This window comes from Chlorocebus sabaeus, chromosome 11 (genome assembly GCF_047675955.1).
Source record: "Chlorocebus sabaeus isolate Y175 chromosome 11, mChlSab1.0.hap1, whole genome shotgun sequence".
Lineage (NCBI taxonomy): Eukaryota > Metazoa > Chordata > Mammalia > Primates > Cercopithecidae > Chlorocebus > Chlorocebus sabaeus.
Window position 1 is genome coordinate 20158034 of NC_132914.1, and position 20183 is coordinate 20178216.

The 20183-nt window shown below is 41.9% G+C and overlaps 1 protein-coding gene and 1 long non-coding RNA gene across 24 annotated transcripts in view; one reads left to right on the top strand and one right to left on the bottom strand.

The window, feature by feature from the left end:
- Positions 1 to 20183, top strand: part of PLEKHA5 (pleckstrin homology domain containing A5) — a 249361-nt gene that overhangs the window by 227372 nt on the left and 1806 nt on the right. For 21 of the 23 annotated variants that reach the window (XM_007967805.3, XM_073020523.1, XM_073020525.1 and 18 more), the window contains 6 exons: positions 1869 to 1987; positions 5753 to 5962; positions 6974 to 7114; positions 8818 to 8942; positions 13053 to 13198; positions 14955 to 15060. In XM_007967805.3, coding sequence (XP_007965996.3) covers positions 1869 to 1987; positions 5753 to 5962; positions 6974 to 7114; positions 8818 to 8942; positions 13053 to 13198; positions 14955 to 15049 — 836 coding nt within the window. In that variant the 3' untranslated portion in view covers positions 15050 to 15060. Of the gene's footprint in view, positions 1 to 1868; positions 1988 to 5752; positions 5963 to 6973; positions 7138 to 7451; positions 7891 to 8817; positions 8943 to 13052; positions 13199 to 14954; positions 15061 to 20183 lie in introns of those variants that run through there. The other 2 variants (XM_073020524.1, XM_073020527.1) reach the window with 2 other exon arrangements.
- On the bottom strand, positions 5679 to 15028 carry LOC119621300 (uncharacterized). The gene is made up of 2 exons (XR_005237849.2): positions 14849 to 15028; positions 5679 to 5860 (listed from the first exon to the last, which is right to left on the bottom strand). It is a non-coding gene; the product is annotated as an uncharacterized lncRNA (long non-coding RNA).

Consider the following 20183-nt stretch of genomic DNA (forward strand, 5'->3'; position numbering starts at 1 on the left):
CATTGTTACAAATAAATCTAAATACATTGGCAATTACAACAAATATAATTGGACTGAATGCTTCACTTAAAAAGATTGGCCGAGGCCGGGCGCGGTGGCTTCCACCTGTAATCCCAACACTTTGGGAGGCCAAGACAGGCAGATCACCTGAGGTCAGGAGTTCCAGACCAGCCTGACCAACATGGTGAAACCCTGTCTCTACTAAAAATACAAAATTAGCCAGGCATGGTGGCGCTTGCCCGTAATCCCAGTTACTCAGGAGGCTGAGGCAGGAGAATCGCTTGAACGCAGGAAGAAGAAATTACAGTGAGCCGAGATCGTGCCATTGCACTCCAACCTGGGCAACAAGAACGAAACTCCATCTCAAAAAATAAAAAAATAAAAAAGACTGGCTGAGCCTAGCGGCAGGTGCTTGTAATCCCAGCACTTTGGGAAGCCGAGGCAAGAGGATTGCTTGAGCCCAGGAGTTCGAGACCAGCCTGGGCAACGTGGCAAGATCCTGTCTCTACAAAAAAATAAATTAACCAGGCGTGGTAGTGCATGCCAGTAGTCCCTCCTACTCAGGAGGCTGAGGTGGGAGGATCGCTTGAGCCCAGTAGGCAGAAGTTGCAGTGAGTCAAAGTCGTGCCATTTGCACTCCAGCCTAGGCAACAGAGCAAGACTCCATCTCAAAAAAAAAAGAAAAATACAGAAGAGAAAGTGAAAGTGATCACCTATAGTTAGCTATTGTTAACATTGTTAGTGGATGCTTTGAGGCAATATTGTATGATTTTTAAAAGCCAAGCAGAAATTAAGGACATTTAGGTTGAACTAACATGTTAGGATGATGATAGAGATGTATAAGGATGACAAAGAAGGCTTTTGTGTGTGTGTGTGTGTGTGTGTAATAGAGATGGGTCTGTGTGAGCAGGCTGGTCTCAAACTCCTGGCCTGAAGTGATCCTCCCATCTCAGCCTCCCAAAGCGCTAGGATTATAGGCAGTGAGCCACGGCACCTGACCAAAAGAGGGCATTTTATAGTTAATGTTCTTAAAAATATCATCAGTTAATCTGTACTATTTTTTCTTATCTTTTTTCTTTTTTTTTTTGTTTTAAGGAGACAAGTTCTCACTTGCTTTGTTGCCCAGGCTGGAGTGCAATGATGCAGTCTCAGCTCACTGCAGCCTCTGCAGTGATCTTCTCACCTCAGCCTCCTGAGTAGCTGGGACTATAGGTGTGCACCTCCACACCCACCTAATTTGTTTTTTTTCTTTTCAATTTTTGTGGAGGGAGGGTCTCACTATATTACCCAGGCTGATATGAAAATCCTGAGCGCAAGTGATCCTCCCGCCTCAGCCTCCCAAAATGCTAGGATTACAGCCATGAACAGAATTTTATTTTTAAATGTAACCCTAAATTTATCTGGTGGTATCATTGACTGACTTTGACTCTTTTTATTATTTATTTATTTATTTATTTATTTATGAGGCAGAGTCCTCTCTGTCACCCAGGCTGGAGTGCAAGGGCACGATCTCAGCTCACTGCAACCTGCACCCCCTGGGTTCGAGCAATTCTCCTGCCTCAGCCTCCTGAGTTGCTGGGATTACAGGCACCTGGCACTATGCCTGGCTAATTTTTGTATTTTTTATAGTGGAGACAGCATTTCACCATGTTGGCTAAGCTGGTCTCGAACTCCTGGCTTCCGGTGATCTGCCTGCCTCAGCCTCCCAAAGTGCTGGGATTACAGGCGTGAGTCACCACACCCAGCCTGACTCTTTTTAAATAAATTTGCTTTCTGATTTGAAAAAGTGTGAGAAATTAAGTAAGTTAAAAGAAAGCAATGCCGGAAAAAAGATGTTTTGTAGAACTTACTGCTGTTTTAATTTTTAGGTTCCCACTTTCCTGTTGGAGTAGTCCCTCCAAGAACAAAATCACCAACACCCGAATCTTCGACAATAGCTTCATATGTAACCTTGAGGAAAACGAAGAAGATGATGGATCTAAGAACGGTATTTAACTGGAAATTAATATCTAGAAAGATTCTCAGACCTATTTATTGCTTTTTTACATGTTTTCATTTTCAGTGTCTTATCAAAATTATTTTTGCATACTCGAAGAAAAACTTAGTAATCTTAGTTATTCTTAAAATTTCGTTTATATTAGCACGTCAGAGGACAGACCTAGTCAATACCTAATTTAAGTTTCTTTCGATCAGCCTAGACGTGGAGTCATAGTCGTAGTCCACGATTTGTGGAATCTATTCTCTAATCACTGTGCTACACTCCTCGATGCCTGTAAGAATTTTCTCGATGAGAGGTATAGATGTGTCCTGTGGCCACCCAAAAGTTAACGGATTTTCTAGCTATCATGAGGTTGCAGGGCCTTTTAGCTATGGTATTAATAGCTTTAGAGTTTGCCAATCCTCTGGTTACTCTGAGAAATGTGAGTTGGGACTGGAAAATAAATCTTATATTTTACATTTTCATCTGAGATTCATTTAATTCGAACTCTAAACCAGTCTTGTTTGTTCTTTGGAAAATGCTGAGAATACTTAACTCCTTTTCTTCAAGTATTCTCTAGAAATTCGGGCTGCAAAAATACTTCCACTTTTTATCTTTGTAAATACTCTACCTATTTGGTATGAGATAATTTGAAGCTATAAGACAAGACTGAAAGGTACTACATATAAGATATATGGCTAGTCTTTTTTTTTTTTTTTTTTTTTTTTTTAATGGATAGGGTTTCACTCTGTTTCCTGGGCTGAAGTGCAGTGGCATGATCATAGCTCACTGCAGCCTCCAACTCCTGGACTCAAGGGATCCTCTCACCCCAGCCTCCTGGCTAGCTGGGACAATAAGTATGTACCACCATACTTGGCTCATCTTTTTTTCTTTTTTATTAGTAGTGACGGGGTCTCACTCTTGCCCAGGCTAGCTATTCTTCAAAGATATTAAAGCACAGCTACAAAGTATATGCCAAAAAACTCGGCTGCATTTATATATAAGAAATGTAATGTTTTCAGTTAGTACGAAATTATAAAGATCCATAGAAATAATTATCATGGAATAAAGATAATGTATCAGCATTAACATTAATGGTCATGATTCTGAAATACTATTGTTTGTTCAGAGAGTTAGGCATTTTTTACAGATTGGAAGATTTCATTGGAAATGGTAAAGCTAAAATAACAAGTCTACAGAAAAAGGACTACAAAAAGTGCATTTTAAAATCAAGCAGAGGCCAGGTGCTGTAGCTCACACCTGTAATCCCAGCACTTTGAGAGGCCGAGGCAGGCAGGCAGATCATTTGAAGTCAGGAGTTCAAGACCAGCCTGGCCGACATGGTAAAACCCTGTCTCTACTAAAAATCCAAAAATTAGGTAAGCGTGGTGGCAGGCGCCTGTAGTCTCAGCTACGCAGGAGGCTGAGGCATAAGAATCAGTTGAACCCAGGAGGCAGAGGTCGCAGTGAGTTGAGATTGCACCACTGCACTCCAGCCTGGGCAAGAGAGTGTGAAACTCTGTCTCAAAAAAAACAAAGACACAAATATAAAATCAAGCAGAAAGATACTAACAGGTTTAGGCCAGTCATAGTAGCTTATACCTATAATTCCAGCACTTTGGGAGGCCAGGTCTGGAGGATTCCTTGAGCCCAGGAATTCAAAACTAGCCTGAGCAACATAAGGAGACCCCATCTCTACAAAACTTACCCAAAAAAATTAGCCAGGCATAGTGGCCAGTACCTATGGTCTCACCTACTCAAGAGATTTGAGCCCGGGAGGGTGAGGTGAGCCATGATCGCCCCACTGCACCCCAACCTGGGCAACAGAGCGACAACCTGTCTCAAAAAATGAATAAATAAAATTAAAATCACAAGGGAAAATATATTTTACCATTTATTAAGTGGAAATAGTTCATCATAAAGATCTTCGTCCTCATCATCTTCACATTGACTAGATGGAAGAAGAGGGAGTTGTTTCTTTTTGGGTTTTCTTTGTTTTTTTGGAGACGGAGTGTCTCCCTGTTACCCAGGCTGGAGTGCAGTGGCGCGATCTCGGCTTACTGCAACCTCTGCCTCCCGGGTTCAAATGATTCTCTTGCCTCAGCCTCCCGAATAGTTGGAACTACAGGCGCCTGCCGCCATGCCCGGCTAATTTCTATATTTTTAGTGGACAAAGGGTTTCACCATGTTGGCCAGGCTGGTCTCTAACTCCTGACCTCGTGATGATCCGCCCGCCTCAGCCTCTGAAAGTGCTGGGATTACAGGTGTGAGCCACCGTGCCCAGCAATGGAGTTGTTCTTAACTGTCTCAGGAGTGGCAGAGGCAAAAGAGGTAGAAGTAGAAGGAGAGGCAGGCACACTCGGTATAACCTTTATTGAAAACAATCCTCATATATATGGACTTCTGCAGCTCAATCCTGTGTTGTTCAAGGAACAACTGTATGTATATGTGTGTATATATATGTGTGTGTGTGTATATATAGGTATGTGTGTATGTATATGTGTACTTCATTAAGCATTTTCAAATATGACTGATTTATAGAAAATAAGTGTTTTCATAGTTTTATTACTGATAAGAAAGAAAATATCTAGGGGTGTTTGCTCTATTTGTCTTTTCACGGTAAATGTATAACTTAAAACATTACATTTTCATCAAAATAAAAGAAATCTCTAATATTTAGACACGTGCCCCTGCTTTTCTCCTCGTTTGAGTTTTATGCAGCTTTCCGTTTCAGGGTCATGGGACTGGCTTACTCCAGAGCTACCATATTCTTTATATGTGTGTGTGTGTGTGTGTGTGTGTGTATTTGTTTTGTTTTGTTTTGTTTTTTGAGACAGACTCTCACTCATTGCCCAGGCTGGCACAATCTCAGTTCACTGCAACCTCTGCCTCCCAGGTTCAAGCGATTCTCCCACCTCAGCCTCCCAAGTAGCTGGGACTACTGGCATGAGCCACCATGCCTGGCTAATTTTTTTTGTACTTTTGTAGAGACGGGTTTTCGCCATGTTGGCCAGGCTGGTTTTGAACTCCTGACCTCAAGTGATCCATCTGCCTCAGCCTCCCAAAGTGCTGGGATTATAGGCATGAGCCACTGCACCCAGCCTGCCCTGCCCTTTTATGGTAGGCATGGTGGTGTTTTTTGTTTTACCCAGATTTTCTGGAACTGAATTATGGAGGTTGGTTTGTTTGTTTGAGATGGGGTCTGGTTCTGTCGTCCATTCTGGAGTGCAATAGCATGATCTCAGCTCACTGCAACCTCCACCTCCTGGGCTCAAACCATCCTTCTACCTCAGCCTCCCAAGTAGCTAGGACTATAGGCGTATACCACCACACCTGCCTGGCTAATTTTTGTATTTTTGGAAGAGATGGATTTTCACCATGTTGCCCAGGCTGGTCTCAAACTCCTGGGCTAAAGCAGTCCACCCACCTCAGGCTCCCAAAGTGCTGGGATTACAGGTGTGAGCCACTGCTCCTGGCCCATATCCTTTTTTTTTTTTAAAGACAAAAAAAAAAACTTTTTGTTCCTCTTTTCTCTCTCCTCCCTTATATATCTTCTCACTTTTTCTCTCTGTCATTGACCATACCTCACCAATTACCAGTTAAGGATCAAGTAGCAATTTCATGTGCCTTTCTGGTGATATCTAAATGACACTCAGAACCTCTTTTGTGATTTTGAAAACAAAATAAATAAATGCACTTTACAAAATTTTTTATTCCATCATACTTTTCAAAAGTTTTCATCTATGTATTGATATGTTCATTTTTACATTGAAGGAAAGACCAAGAAGTGCGGTGGAACAGCTCTGTTTGGCTGAAAGTACTCGACCTAGGATGACGGTGGAAGAGCAAATGGAAAGAATAAGAAGACATCAACAAGCGTGCCTGAGGGAAAAGAAAAAAGGATTAAATGTTATTGGTGCTTCAGACCAGTCACCCTTACAAAGCCCTTCAAATTTAAAGGATAATCCATTTAGGACTACTCAGGTATATGAATTGCATTTGATTATTCTTTTGTGTAAATCTAATATCACTGAATTTTGGAATCAGAGTTACATGATTGATAGGTCTTAAACGGTCTGCAGTATGGATAGTTATTTTATATTATTTAATTCTTGTAATAATAAGCTAAAACAGCTAAGTAAAATGTAAATAACCCTGAGTTCAAGATACCAGAGCTAAACTACATGTTGGATGCCCGTGGACCAGTTGTGGACTTAATGTCTTCAACTGTACGGTGATGATACAGCTGCCCAGACACTAAGAAAATAAAAGGGTTTTCAACAAATGTAAAATGCTATGCAGGTTACCAAGATAGTCCCCAATTCCCCTCTCAATAAAATGTGTATTGCTCTGTGTCCTAATTTAACATGACCTAAATTGTAGCAGGAAAGAGCTTCTAAATAAAGTTCCAAGTGTGCTGTCCATCACCTCTCAACTTCAGGCTTAAAAAGTGATGCCATTTTGTTTCTTTTTTTTGTTTTTTTGGTTTTTTTTTTTTGTTTTTTTTTGTTTTTTTTTTTGTTTTTTTTTTTGCCGCTCTTTATAAATTCAGAGATAGCAGCCTAGTCAACCTGTTCAGTAGCTTCTGTCTGGTCTGTCCCTATTTGTAGACACTTGTCACCTAGCAATAGTATCTTAAAAGTTTTTCTATAATGGCATAAACTGAATGCATCAGCTGAACATGCTTTCCTGTCCTAATGGACATCCCCTCTTTCCATCTAATCAAGAGCAGGCATTGCTAAAGGAGACTAAACAAAGCAACAGTTTGAATTGTGGCACATTCTGCAAATTACAAAATAAATGCTTTTTTTAAAAGAGATGAGAAAAATGTGTGGAATACTGCTATATATATAAATTTTCTTTGTTAGTTTTCATAAGAAAACTTCATGAGTGAAGATCCAGCTTTGTTCTATTTTCAGAATTAACAGGCACTATTTATAAAATATACATGCATGCACAGTATGAATATAAAAATGCTATACGTCTTTTGAGCAGACTCGAAGGAAGGATGATAACGTTAAGGAACTGGACATTGTCATTAGAGAAAATGATGTAAAGCCAGACCGTGAAACTCCCACAGCAGAAATTGTTCAACTCAAAGAAACTGAACCCCAAAATGTGGACTTCAGCAAAGAGGTAGCGAGATTATTTTAAGAAAGGTATTCCAGGGCCGGGCGCGGTGGCTCAAGCCTGTAATCCCAGCACTTTGGGAGGCCGAGACGGGCGGATCACGAGGTCAGGAGATCAAGACCATCCTGGCGAACACGGTGAAACCCCGTCTCTACTAAAAATACAAAAAATTAGCCGGGCGAGGTGGCGGGTGCCTGTAGTCCCAGCTACTCGGGAGGCTGAGGCAGGAGAATGGCGTAAACCCGGGAGGCGGAGCTTGCAGTGAGCTGAGATCCGGCCACTGCACTCCAGCCTGGGAGACAGCGAGACTCCGTCTCAAAAAAAAAAAAAAAAAGAAAGAAAGGTATTCCAAAGGAGTAGATTAGTGAAGATTAAATCAAGTGGTAAGGTTGAAAATAAAGTATATTTCTTTCAGTCACAGAGGCCATAGAGCTAAATGAAAAAATAAGCTTTCTTTAGTTTGATTGATGTATTCAGCCTCATCAAAGCATGCATTAATTGGCCAAACACAGTGGCTCCTGTGTATAATCCCAGCACTTTGAGAAGCTGAGGCAGGCGGATCACTTGAGCTCAGGAGTTTGAGACCAGCTTGGGCAACATGGTGAAACCCTGTCTCTACTAAGAATACAAAAATTAGCCAGGTGTGGTGGCATGCATCTGTAATCCCAGCTGCTACTGGGGAAACTGAGGTGGGAGGATCACCTGAGCTCAAGTTGCAGTGAGTAGAAATGGGCCACAGAGTGAGATCCTGTTTCCAAAAAAAAAAAAAAAAAACTGCGGCCTGGCACAGTGGCTCACGCCTGTAATCCCAGCACTTTGGAGACCGAGATGAGTGGATCACTTGAGGCCCAGAGTTCGAAATCAGCCTGGCCAAAATAGTGAAACCCTGTCTCTACTAAAAAATACAAAAGTTAGCCAGGCATGGTGGCACATGCCTGTAATCCCTACTTGGGAGGCTGAAGCAGGAGAATTGCTTGAAGCTGGGAGTCGGAGGTTGCAGTGAGCCGAGATCGCGCCACTGCCCTGTAGCCTGGAGGACAGAATGAGATTCCGTCTCCAAAAAAAAGAAAGAAAAAAGAAAAATTTTTTTTTAAAACTGCATTAACTGAAAATTTAAAATATAATCAGTCAGGGCTAGATTAAATTATCATTAATCCCCGTTAAAGAATCTTATATCCCAACAGCTAGGTCTGTTGCACTATGCATCATCTCTTTTTTTTGTGACAAAATCTCACCCTGTCGCCCAGACTGGAGTGCAGCAGCGTGATCTTGGCTCACTGCAACCTCCGCCTCCCAGCTTCAAGCGATTCTCCTGCCTTAGCCTCCCAAGTAGTTAGGATTACAGGCATGTGCCACCACGCCCAGCTAATTTTTTGTATCTTTAGTAGAGACAGGGTTTCACCATGTTGACCAGGCTGGTCTCGAACTCCTGACCTCGTGTTCTGCCCATCTCGGCCTCCCAAAGTGCTCGGATTACAGGTGTGAGCCACTGTGCCCGGCCTGCATCATCTCTTTAGACAAATAACTTTTTGCATCCTAGTAGTAAAGAATGTTAATATTCTTAATATACTTGAACCTAAATTTATTATCACTAAATATTTGATAGAGTATGATTGTTTAATAAACTGTATTTTGGAATTATTTTAGATTTGCTAATCTAATGTGATAAGAATTCTTTGAAAAGAAAATTTTTCTTTTTTATTCTATAGTTAAAAAAAACTGAAAACATTTCATATGAAATGCTTTTTGAACCTGAGCCAAATGGAGTAAATTCTGTGGAAATGATGGATAAAGAAAGAAACAAAGAAAAAATGCCTGAGGATGTTACATTCAGGTAATATTTAAGAAGAGCAAAGGAATCATTCACAAAATTGTATAACTGCTTAAAAATGGTGAACTTTAGAGGCAAAAGTACTGGATTTCAGCCCCAGCTTAGCTAGCTAAGAGCTATAGAAACTTGAGCAAGTTATATAACCTCTTAAACTACGCATTCCTCACTTGTAAAAATGGCAATAGGGCTGGCTGCACTGGTGCACATCTATAATTCCAGCACTTTGAAAGGCCAAGGCAGGAGAATCACCTGAGCCCAAGAATTCAAGACCAGCCTGGGCAATGTAATTAGACCTCATCTCTGAAAAAAAATTAGCCAGGCATGGTGGCATATGCCTGTAGTCCTGGCTACTCGGAGGCTGAGGTGAGAGGATCACTTCAGCCTAGGAGCTTCAGGCTGCAGTGACCCGTGATTGTGCCAGTACACTCCAGCCTGGGCAACAGAGTGAGACTCTATCTCCAAAAAAAAAAAAAAAAAAAAGGCATAATAGCAGTATCTGACAGGTATATTGTAAAGATTAATATGAAAACACATTGTGGCAGGGAGCAGTGGCTTATGCCTGTCATCCCAGCACTTTGGGAGGCCAACGGGGGCCAATCACTCGAAGTCAGGAGTTTGAGACTAGCCTGGCCAACATGGTAAAACCCTGTCTCTACTAAAAATACAAAAATTAGCCAGACATAGTGGTGCATGCCTGTGGTCCCAGCTACTTGGGAGGCTGAGGCAGGAGAAATGCTTGAACCCAGGAGGCAGAGGTTGCAGTGAGCTGAGATCACACCACTGCATTCCAGCCTGGGTGACAGAGTGAAACTCCATCTCAAAAGAAAAGGAAAAAGAAAATACATGTATAGCACTTAACACTGTGCTTAGCACCCAGGAAGTATTCAATAAATGATACTTCACTCCAGGTGCCTGCCTGTAGTTCCAGCTACTCAGGAAACTGAGGTGGGAGGATTGCATGAACCTGGGAGGGCAAGGCTGCAGGGAGCCATAATCACGTCACTGCACTCTAGCCTAGGCAACAGAGCAAGACCCTGTCTCAAAAAAATTTTTAAAAGAGAGATAAATACCTTTAAAAAAAAAGGTCAAAAGGCATATAAGCTGTAGCAGAGTAAGCAGTTTAGCACTGCCTATACAGTAGGCCCTCCATATCCATGGATTCAGAACCCATGGATATGGAGGGCCAACTGTACTCTGCCATTTGATATAAAGGACTTGAGCATCTGCAGATTTTGCTACCTGTAGCGGGTCCTGAAATCAGTCGTCCCAGGTAATGATTGACAGTGGTCAAAATTCTAAGCTGTCTCATAAGAGTTCCAGAAATTATGGTGATTTTCTTTTTCCTTTTAGCTATATTTCTCTTTTTTTTTTTTTTTTTTTTTTTTTTTTTTTTTTTTGAGACAGAGTCTCGCTCTGTCGCCATGGCCGGAGTGCAGTGGCGCAATCTCAGCTCACTGCACTTGGTTCCCAGAGGGGAACCTCCGCTTCCCAGGTTCAGGCGATTCTTCTGCCTCAGCCTCCTAAGTAGCTCGGACTACAGGCACCCACCACCACACACGGCTAATTTTTTTTTTTTTTTTTTTTTTTTTTTTGTATTTTTAGTAGAGACGGGGTTTTACCATGTTAGCCAGGATGGTGTCGATCTCGTGAGCTGACCTAATGATCCACCCGCCTCGGCCTCCCAGAGTGCTGGGATTACAGGCATGAGCCATTGCACCTGGCCATCTTTTAGCTGTTTTTTGTTGTTGTTGTTTTTTTTTGTTTTTTTTTTTTGAGACAGTCTCACTCTGTCACCCAGGCTGGAGTGCAGTAGTGCAATCTAGGCACACTGCAACCTCCACCTCCTGGGTTCAAGCGATTCTCCTGCCTCAGCCTCCCAAGTAGCTGGGATTACAGGCGCATGCCACCATGCCCAACTAATTTTTGTATTTTTTAGTAGAGACGGGGTTTCACCATGTTGGCCAGGCTGGTCTCAAATTCCTGACCTCGGGTGATTCACCCACCTCAGCCTCCCAAAGTGCTGCGATTACAGACATGAGCCACCATACTCAGCCTTAACTGACCTTCCTAAGAGTCTATCTTCAATCTTTCCCTCCGGTAAAAATATTACCAGCACTAGAAAACAGAAATGCTGTGGTTTAATGTGATTAGGAATGCCTTTATTTCTTAAATGAATAGCAAGATTGAATTTGAAAAGTATTTGACAATGTCTGATAGGAAAAATATCTCTGCTGAATTTTTGTATTAAGCATGGATTAAAACACTCGATATATTAAAAATTGATGAGTTCATAATGATACAACAACAAAAAAATTGTTGGCCATTTTAGAGGATGCTAGAGAATCAACTTTTATTCCAAAACTTGCTACATTAAGGGAAAAGATCAAGTATTTATCATGTTTTTTTCACGAACTGTAACCAAATAGTTTGAGGAAACTTTTATTTTTAGAAGAATTTCAAGCAAGAGTCAGTATCATTGCTTTGTGGCTGGTCACAGTGGCTCATGCCTGAAATCCCAGCACTTTGGGAGGCCGAGGCAGGCAGATCAATTGAGGTCAGGAGTTTGAAACTAGCCTGGCCAATAATATGGTGAAACACTGTCTCTACTAAAAATACAAAAGTTATCTGGGCCTAGAGACATATGCCTGTCATCCCACCTGCTTGGGAGGCTGAGGCACAAGAATTCCTTGAGCCAGGGAGGTGGAGGTCACAGTGAGCCAAGATCCTGCCACTGTACTCCAGCCTGGGCGACAGAGTGAGAATCTGCCTCAAAAAAAAGAGAGTGTCATTGCTTTGCTAACCCTAATGAAATATTGGATTTGAACAGTATTCCTCAGTGGCTGCCAAAGCTGTCAGATGAAAATCTGACAAGGAGCTTTATATGAATGGGTCAACCCAATAACCCCTGAACTCACTGATCTTTTTTTTTTTTTGGCGGGGGTGGGGATGGGGTCTCACTCTGTGGCCCACATGCTAGAGTGCAGTGGTGCAATCTTGGCTTACTGCAACCTCCGCCCCCGCTGATTCAAGCGATTCTCCTGCCTCAGCCTCCCAAGTAGCTGGGTTTACAGGCGCCTGCCACTGTGCCCAGCTAGTTTTTGTATTTTTAGTAGAAATGGAGAAACAATCTGTTAATGCGATAGTTCATGACACCCACCTAATGAAGTGTTACTTGCCCCTCCAAACCCTAAATTTGAATAAGCCTTAAAATCATACAACTTTGGCCAGGCGCGGTGGCTCACGCCTGTAATCCCAGCACTTTGGGAGGCTGAGGCGGGCGGATCACGAAGTCAGGACTTCGAGACCATCCTGACTAATACGGTGAAACCCCGTCTCCGCTAAAAATACGAAAAATTAGCCGGATGTGGTGGCAGGTGCCTGTAGTCCCTGCTACTCTGGAGGCTGAGGCAGGAGAATGGCGGGGACCCGGGAGACGGAGCTTGCAGTGAGCCTACATCATGCCACTGCACTCCAGCCTGGATGACAGAGCAAGACTCTGTCTCAAAAAAAAAAAAAAATTTAATAGTAGTAATAATATAACTTTATAGAGAATCTTGAGGGATACAACCATCAGAATCCAGAATGTGATAAACTATATAGGACAGATAGACCAGGTTCTTTTACATATAAATGGCAAAGAGTAAAAGGGATCTGGGGCAGTTTGTTTTGGATTAAAGTAGACTTTAAGGAATTTGTCAGGTAATATATGGACTTTGTTTGGATCCTGATTCTAATTCTAAACTGACATTATGAGGCACCAGGAAAATTTAAGCACTGACTGGATATTTGATGGCATTAACATATTAAAAATATGTACTGAAGTACTTACAGATTAAATATCATATCTAGAATCTGCTTTAAATGGTTTAGGGAGCGAGGGTTTTAGGGCTTAGATGAAGCAAGATTGGCAAACTGAGTAATTATTGAAATGAATATACAGGTTTATTATTTGCTCTAATTTGTTTGAAACTTTCCAAAAAAAGAAAAGATTAATTGTAAGAAAATGTTAGTTGTTAAACATAGGTGGTGGCATCTTTTATAACAAAAAAAAAGAAGAAAAATTAATTGTATTCTATAGTGACAAATTTTTAAATACCAATCTATTTTCATCAGCCCTCAAGATGAAACACAGATCACAAATCATAAACCAGAAGACCATCCTGAAGAAAATACAAAGAACAATGCTGACGAACAGGAAGAAACTGTTATTTCTTATGAATCAACTCCTGAGGTTTCTAGAGGAAATCAAACAATGGCAGGTAGCTAGTATACATTTCATAATTTTCTACCTGGTGCTTCCTCTGAACTTCTAAATTTATTTTCCATGGGGAGATTCTAAGAAGGAAATCACTTAAGTACCTTGACTATAGATTAGTCAACGTTTGCCTCCCCAAGTGTACCTTCAGGAGGGATGCGGTCCCTGCCAGAGTCTACTCTGGCAGAGGGATCAACACATTGGTTTTGGTTTTGCTTTTTCCTTTCAATTTTAACATATAGAGTAAACTTTTTCTAATAAAATCTTTCAGCCAGGCGCAGTGGCTCACGCCTATAATCCAGCACTTTGGGAGGCCGAGGCAGGGTGGATCACAAGGTCAGGAGTTCAAGACCAGCCTGGCCAAGATGGTGAAACCCCATCTCTACTAAAAATACAAAAAATTAGCCAGGCATAGTGGCAGGCACCTCCAATACCAGCTACTCAGGAGGCTGAGGCAGAGAATTGCTTGAACCCGGGAGCAGAGGTTGCAGTGAGCCGAGATCACGCCCCTGCACTCCACCCTGGATGACAAGAGCGAAACTCTGTCTCAAAATAAATAAATAAATAAGGTAGTGTGCACAGGAGGTCTCACTGTTAAAAAAAATTGTCACTGGCCAGTTTTGGTTATTATGTAGCAGGTCTGGATCAAAGTGGTATGATAGTATTAAAACCACAGCATTTAAATCATCTATAGTATATAGCTGCATAAAACTAGAAAAGTTGCAACAGAAAATTAACCTCAAAGCAAAAAAAAAAAAATTATATATATTTTTTTGTTGTTGTTGTTGTTGTTGTTGTTGTTGGAGACAAAGTCTTGCTCTCTTGCCCAGGCTAAAATACAGAGGTGCGATCTCAGCTCATTGCAGCTTCCGGCTCCTGGGTTCAAGCACTTCTCCTGCCCTGACTTCCTGAGTAGCTAGGAATACAGGCACGAGCTACCATGTCTGACTAATTTTTGTATTTTTACTAGAGTCAGGGTTTCAGCATGTTGGCCAGGCTGGTCTCAAACTCCTGACTTCAAATGATCCGCCAGCCTCGGCCTTCCAAAGTGGTGGGATTACAGACATGAGCCACCACACCCAGCCAAAAAAAAAAAAAAAAAATTAAATAGTCTTCAGGAAACATTTTATACTGAATAATTAGATTGCAGATTAGAAAATAACAGGCTGGACGGCTGGGCGCGGTGGCTCATGCCTGTAATCCCAGCACTTTGGGAGGCTGAGGCGGGCAGATCACAAGGTCAGGAGATCGAGATCATCCTGGTTAACACAGTGAAACCCCATCTCTACTAAAAATACAAGAAATTAGCCGGGCGTGGTGGCGGGCACCTGTAGTCCCAGCTACTCGGGAGGCTGAGGCAGGAGAATGGCGTGAACCCAAGAGGCGGAGCTTGCAGTGAGCCGAGATCGCGCCACTGCACTCCAGCCTGGGCAACAATGCAAGACTCTGTATCTAAAAAAAAAAAAAGAAGAAGAAAATAACAGGCTGGGCGCATAATCCCAACACTTTGGGAGACCGAGATGGGCGTATCGCATGATGCCAGGAGTTCGAGACCAGCCTGGACAACATAGACCACATCTCAATTAATAAAAATTTGTTTTTAATTATTTAAAAAGAAAAAATCACAGTAGAACCAAATGTATCTATTACTTACTTCTCAAAACATGTTCTCATTTTTGTGGGATTACAACATGAGGATTTACTTCTCCAAATACGTCTTAAAGATTTTTATCTTCTCCCATTTTCTTTGTGTGTTTTAGTGAAAAGTCTGTCCCCATCTCCTGAGTCCTCGGCATCACCAGTTCCGTCCACTCAGCCGCAGCTCACAGAAGGCTCACATTTCATGTGTGTGTAGTCCCAGAAGAAGTACGTCATTTCCCTTTGCATTTGTGCTTTAGAGTTTTTCACTTGTATTTTATGACTCATCTGTTGGTTTAGTGAATCAAAACTGGGATTAGTTCTGGACTGTGCATAGGGATAGTTGGCAGAACAAGTAGGCCGTATCTTGGAACCAGGGTCAGTAACAGATTGCTAACATTGGCTCTTCCGATGATTTGCTGCGTGACAGCATTTTCTTTGTCTCTTATTTCATCATCCAGAAAAACAACAAAATTTGGAGGGTATGGCCTGTGCCAAGACTTGCAGTGTTGTGCAGCTGTGCTTCTACTTAATGTTCCTTTCCATAGCCTGACCTGAGAATTCTGTTTAAGTCATTACACGTTGACTGTGTAATGCTTTTTACAGTTAGTGTGACGTGTCTGCCCACTGGGAATTTGCTAATTATTGTAAATGACAATGAAATGTTTATGGTACAGCCAACTTGATAGAATATTAAAATCTTTAATGTCTATCTGATATTATTTCTAAGTAATTGCATTCTATTAAGTCACGTAGGTAGTTACTAAAACCAGGGATGGTATCAGGGAGAAGGAATCCTTTCTTGAACAGTGTTCCTTAGAGCACAGATTTATAATTGAGAATAATTTCCTAAATTCTTTCTTTTAAAGTTTCTAGACAATTGCTAATTTTAACCTATAATTTAGTACTTACAGAGTACTCTAAATGTTTTTTAACTTTTTATGAAAGCTCTGGTATAGAGTAAGAATGTTATGCCTCTTTCTGCATTTTCTTTCTCACAGCATCTACCATATCTAGTCAAGTTTGGTGCTTTAGGATTACCACCAGTTTCTGCTGAACAATTATAAGCATTAGTACTAACATCTTCTTTTATTTATTTTTTTTCTTGTTTTTTTTTTTTTTTACGTTATTTCTTTTTTCAGAGATGTCACCCATGCTGGAGTATAGTGGCATAATCACAGCTCACTGCAGCCTTGACGTCCTGGGCTCAAGCAGTCCTCCTGCCTCAGCCTTACAAGTAGCTGGGATCACAAGTGCACGCCACCACACCTGGCTAATATTTTGATTTTCTTGTAGAGATGGTCTTACTAAGTTGCCCATGCTGGTCTCAAGCTCCTGAACTCAAGCTAACCTGCCACTGCGCCTAGCCTCTTTGATTTTTACATTCTGAAAATATTTCTTTTATTTATTTATTTATTTATTTATTTATTTATTTATTTATTTTTGAGACAGGGTCTTACTCTGTCACCTGGGCTGGAGTGCAGTGGCGCAAGATCATGGCTCAGTGGCTCACTGCAGGCTGACCTCCCAGGCTCAAGCAGTCCTCCCACCTCAGCCCCCTGAGTAGCTGGGACTATAGTTGTGTGCCACCATGCCAGGCTAATTTTTTTGTAGAGATGGAGTTTTCACCACATTGCCCAGGCTGGTCTCAAACTCCTGAGCTCAAGTGATCTGTCTGCCTCAGCCACCCAAAGTGCTGAGATGACAGGTGTGAGCCACCACACCCAGCCTTTTTTCTTTCTTTTCAAGTATGTTTTAAATTTCACTAGCTTTGGGTACAAGTGGTTTTGGGTTACATGGAAGAATTGTACAGTGGTGAAGTCTGAGATTTTAGCGCACCCATTACCCGAGTAGTGTATGTTGTAGCCAATATGTATTTTTTTTATCCTTCTCTGACCTTCCACCCTCTCCCTTGTGAGTCTCCAGAGTCCATTATACCACGCTGTATGCCTTTGCGTACCCATAGCATAGCTCCAACTTATAAGTGAGAACATATATTTGGTTTTCCTTTCCTGAGTTACTTTACTTCGAATAATGGCCTCCAGCTCCATCCAAGTTGCTGCAAAATACATTATTATATTCCTTTTTATTACTGGGTAGTATTCCATGCTGTATATAAACCACATTTTCTTTATCCACTCCTTGGTTGATGGACACTTACGTTGGTTGCATACCCTTGGAGTTGCAAATTGTGCTGCTATAAACATGCATGTATCTTTTTCATGTAATGACTCGTTTTCTTTTGGGTTAGTGGGATTGCTGGATCAAATGGTAGATCTACTTTTCGTTCTTTAAGGAATCTCCACAGTTTTCTATAGTGGTTATACTAGTTTACATCTCCACCGGCAGTGTAAAAGTGTTTCCTTCTCACCACATCCATACCAACGTCTGTTGTTTTTTGACTTTTAAGTTGTGGCCTTTTTTTTTTTTTTTTTTTTTTTTTGAGATGGAGTCTCGCTCTGTCACCAGGCCGGAGTGCAATGGCACAATCTTGGCTCACTTCAACCTCCGCCTCTCGGGTTCAAGCAATTCTGCCTCAGCCTCCCGAGTAGCTGGGACTACAGGCACACGCCACCACGTCCAGCTAATTTTTATATTTTTAGTAGAGATGGGGTTTCACCGTGTTGGCCAGTATGGTCTCCATCTCTTTACCTCGTGATCCGCCCACCTCAGCCTCCCAAAGTGCTAACATGACCCACTGCACCCAGCCAATTATGGCATTCTTGCAGGAATAAGGAGGCATCTCGTTGTGTATCTTCTTTTGAGAAATGCCTATTCCTGTCATTTGCCCACTTTTTGATGGGATTATTTGGTTTTTTTTCCTTGCTGATTTGTTTTGAGTTCCTTCCAGATTCTAGATATTAGTCCTTTGTTGGATTCATAGTTTGCAAATATTTCCTCCCATCCTGTTTTCTCGAATCTACTTCCTTCCACACCTTTTTGTAGCAACTATAATCTGTGCCCTTTTTTTCAGCCCAAAGTTTTTTGTTGTCTTTTCATATTTGTAACTTTTATTTGAGATTATGTCTACCTGGAACCTCAAAGAGGCTGTTGTTTGTTGTCGGTTGGTGTCTGTGCAGGATTGAAGTGCTTGCTGGAGAGTTACAAATAACCTAATTGTTACAGTATTACCTGTGTTTTGCCTCTGTCACTTGTGTTTAAGCCTTTTTTGTTTTGTTTTTTCCTTTTTTTAGACCAGGTCTCACCCTGTTGCCCAGGCTGGAATGCAATGGTGAGATCTTGGAGCCTTGTCCTCCTGGGCTTAAGTGATCCTCCCATGACAGCCTCCCAAGTAGCTGGGACCACAGGCATGTGCGACCAAGCCTGGCTGGTTTTTTGTATTTTTTGTAGAGTAGGGGTTTCGCCATGTGGCCCAGGCTGGTCTCAAACTCCTGAGCTCAAGCACGCTGCCTGCCTCGGTTTCCCAAAGCACTGAGATTACAAGATTGAGCCACCACACCTTGCTGTGTTTAAACTTTTAATTTAATACGTTTAGAAGTGACTGTTGAGGCCAGGCACGGTAATGCCAGCACTTTGGGAGGCCAAGGCTGGTGGATCACTTGAGGTCAGGAGTTCAAGACCAGCCTGGCCAAAATGGTAAAACCCCATCTCTACTTAAAAATACAAAAATTAGCTGGGCATGGTGTCAGGCACCTGTAATCCCAGCTACCTGGGAGGCTGAGACCGGAGAATTGCTTGAACCTGGGAGGCAGAGGTTGCAATGAGCCAAGATCACACCACTGCACTACAGCCTGGGCGACAGAACAAGACTGTCCACAAAAAAAAAAAAAAGAAGAAGAAAATCTGGGCATGGTGGCTCACACCTGTAATCCCACACTTTGGGAGGCCGAGGCAGGCAGGTCACCTGAGGTCAAGAGTTCAAGACCAGCGTGACCAACATGGAGAAAAACCTAGTCTCTACTAAAAATACAAAATTATCTGGGCGTGGTGGTGGGCGCCTGTAATCCCAGCTACTTGGGAGGCTGAGGCAGGAGAATTGCTTGAACCCGGAGGCAGAGGTTGCAGTGAGCCGAGGTCGTGCCATTGCACTCCAGCCTGGTCAACAAGAACAAAACTCTGTCTCAAAAAATAAAATTAAATTAAATTAAAAAGTGACGGTTGCTACTGGTGACATAATAACACAAAACATAGGAAAAATAAACATTGGACTCATTTGATTCATTAAGAGCCATTCATATAATATTTTGATTCAATAAACAGATTATGACTGTACACATATCCTTCCAATAATAAAGGATATTCTGAGTTAAAACTCAAGCATATTTCCAGGTTCCTTAAATTGTTAGAGGATTTTATTTTGTTTTCCTCTTATTCCAAGAGCAGTGGCATTCTGTAATGAGGGATAATTATTGTCAGATATTTTCTAGTCTCATGGTATGCAGTCACCACAAACAACTAAAGGGCATGAAAACTTGTATTTATTATTTTATATCTTCCTATTATGCATATGCCATCTTTCTGAACTAGCGGTTTTGGCAGGATTTAGGAAACCTTTACAAATGATACTACTATGTAGGCAGCTCCGTAGGCAGCTCAATATATTATTACATATTTTAGTGGAGTTACGCAGATGTTTGCTCATTTTGTTGATCTTTTGGATTCAGCTACAAGTTTGGATTTTTTTTTTTTTTTTTTTTTTTTCCAGTTGCAAGATTTAATAGAGTGAAAACAGAGCTCCCATAAAATGGGAGGGGACCCAAAGGGGGTTGCCGTTGCCAGTGGTACATTTTTTATTCTGTATTGCTATTTATTTTTATTTATTTATTTATTTATTTTTTTGAGACGGAGTCTGGCTCTGTCGCCCAGGCTGGAGTGCAGTGGCCGGATCTCTGCTCACTGCAAGCTCCGCCTCCCGGGTTTATGCCATTCTCCTGCCTCAGCCTCCGGAGTAGCTGGGACTACAGGCGCCCGCCACCTCGCCCAGCTAGTTTTTTGTACTTTTTAGTAGAGATGGGGTTTCACTGTGTTAGCCAGGATGGTCTCGATCTCCTGACCTTGTGATCCGCCTGTCTCGGCCTCCCAAAGTGCTGAGATTACAGGCTTGAGCCACCGCGCCCGGCCTGTATTGCTATTTATAATTGCATTATGTTGGCCAGGCACAGTGGCTCACATCTGTAATCCCAACACTTTGGGAGGCCGAGGCGGGCGGAACACAAGGTCAAGAGAGCGAGACCATTGTGGCCAACATGGTGAAACTCCGTCTCTACTAAAAATACAAAAATTAGCTGGGTGTGGTGGCGTGCACCTGTAGTCTCAGCTACTCTAGAGACTGAGGCAGGAAAATCACTTGAACCCGAGAGGTGGAAGTTGCAGTGAGCCAAGATCGCACC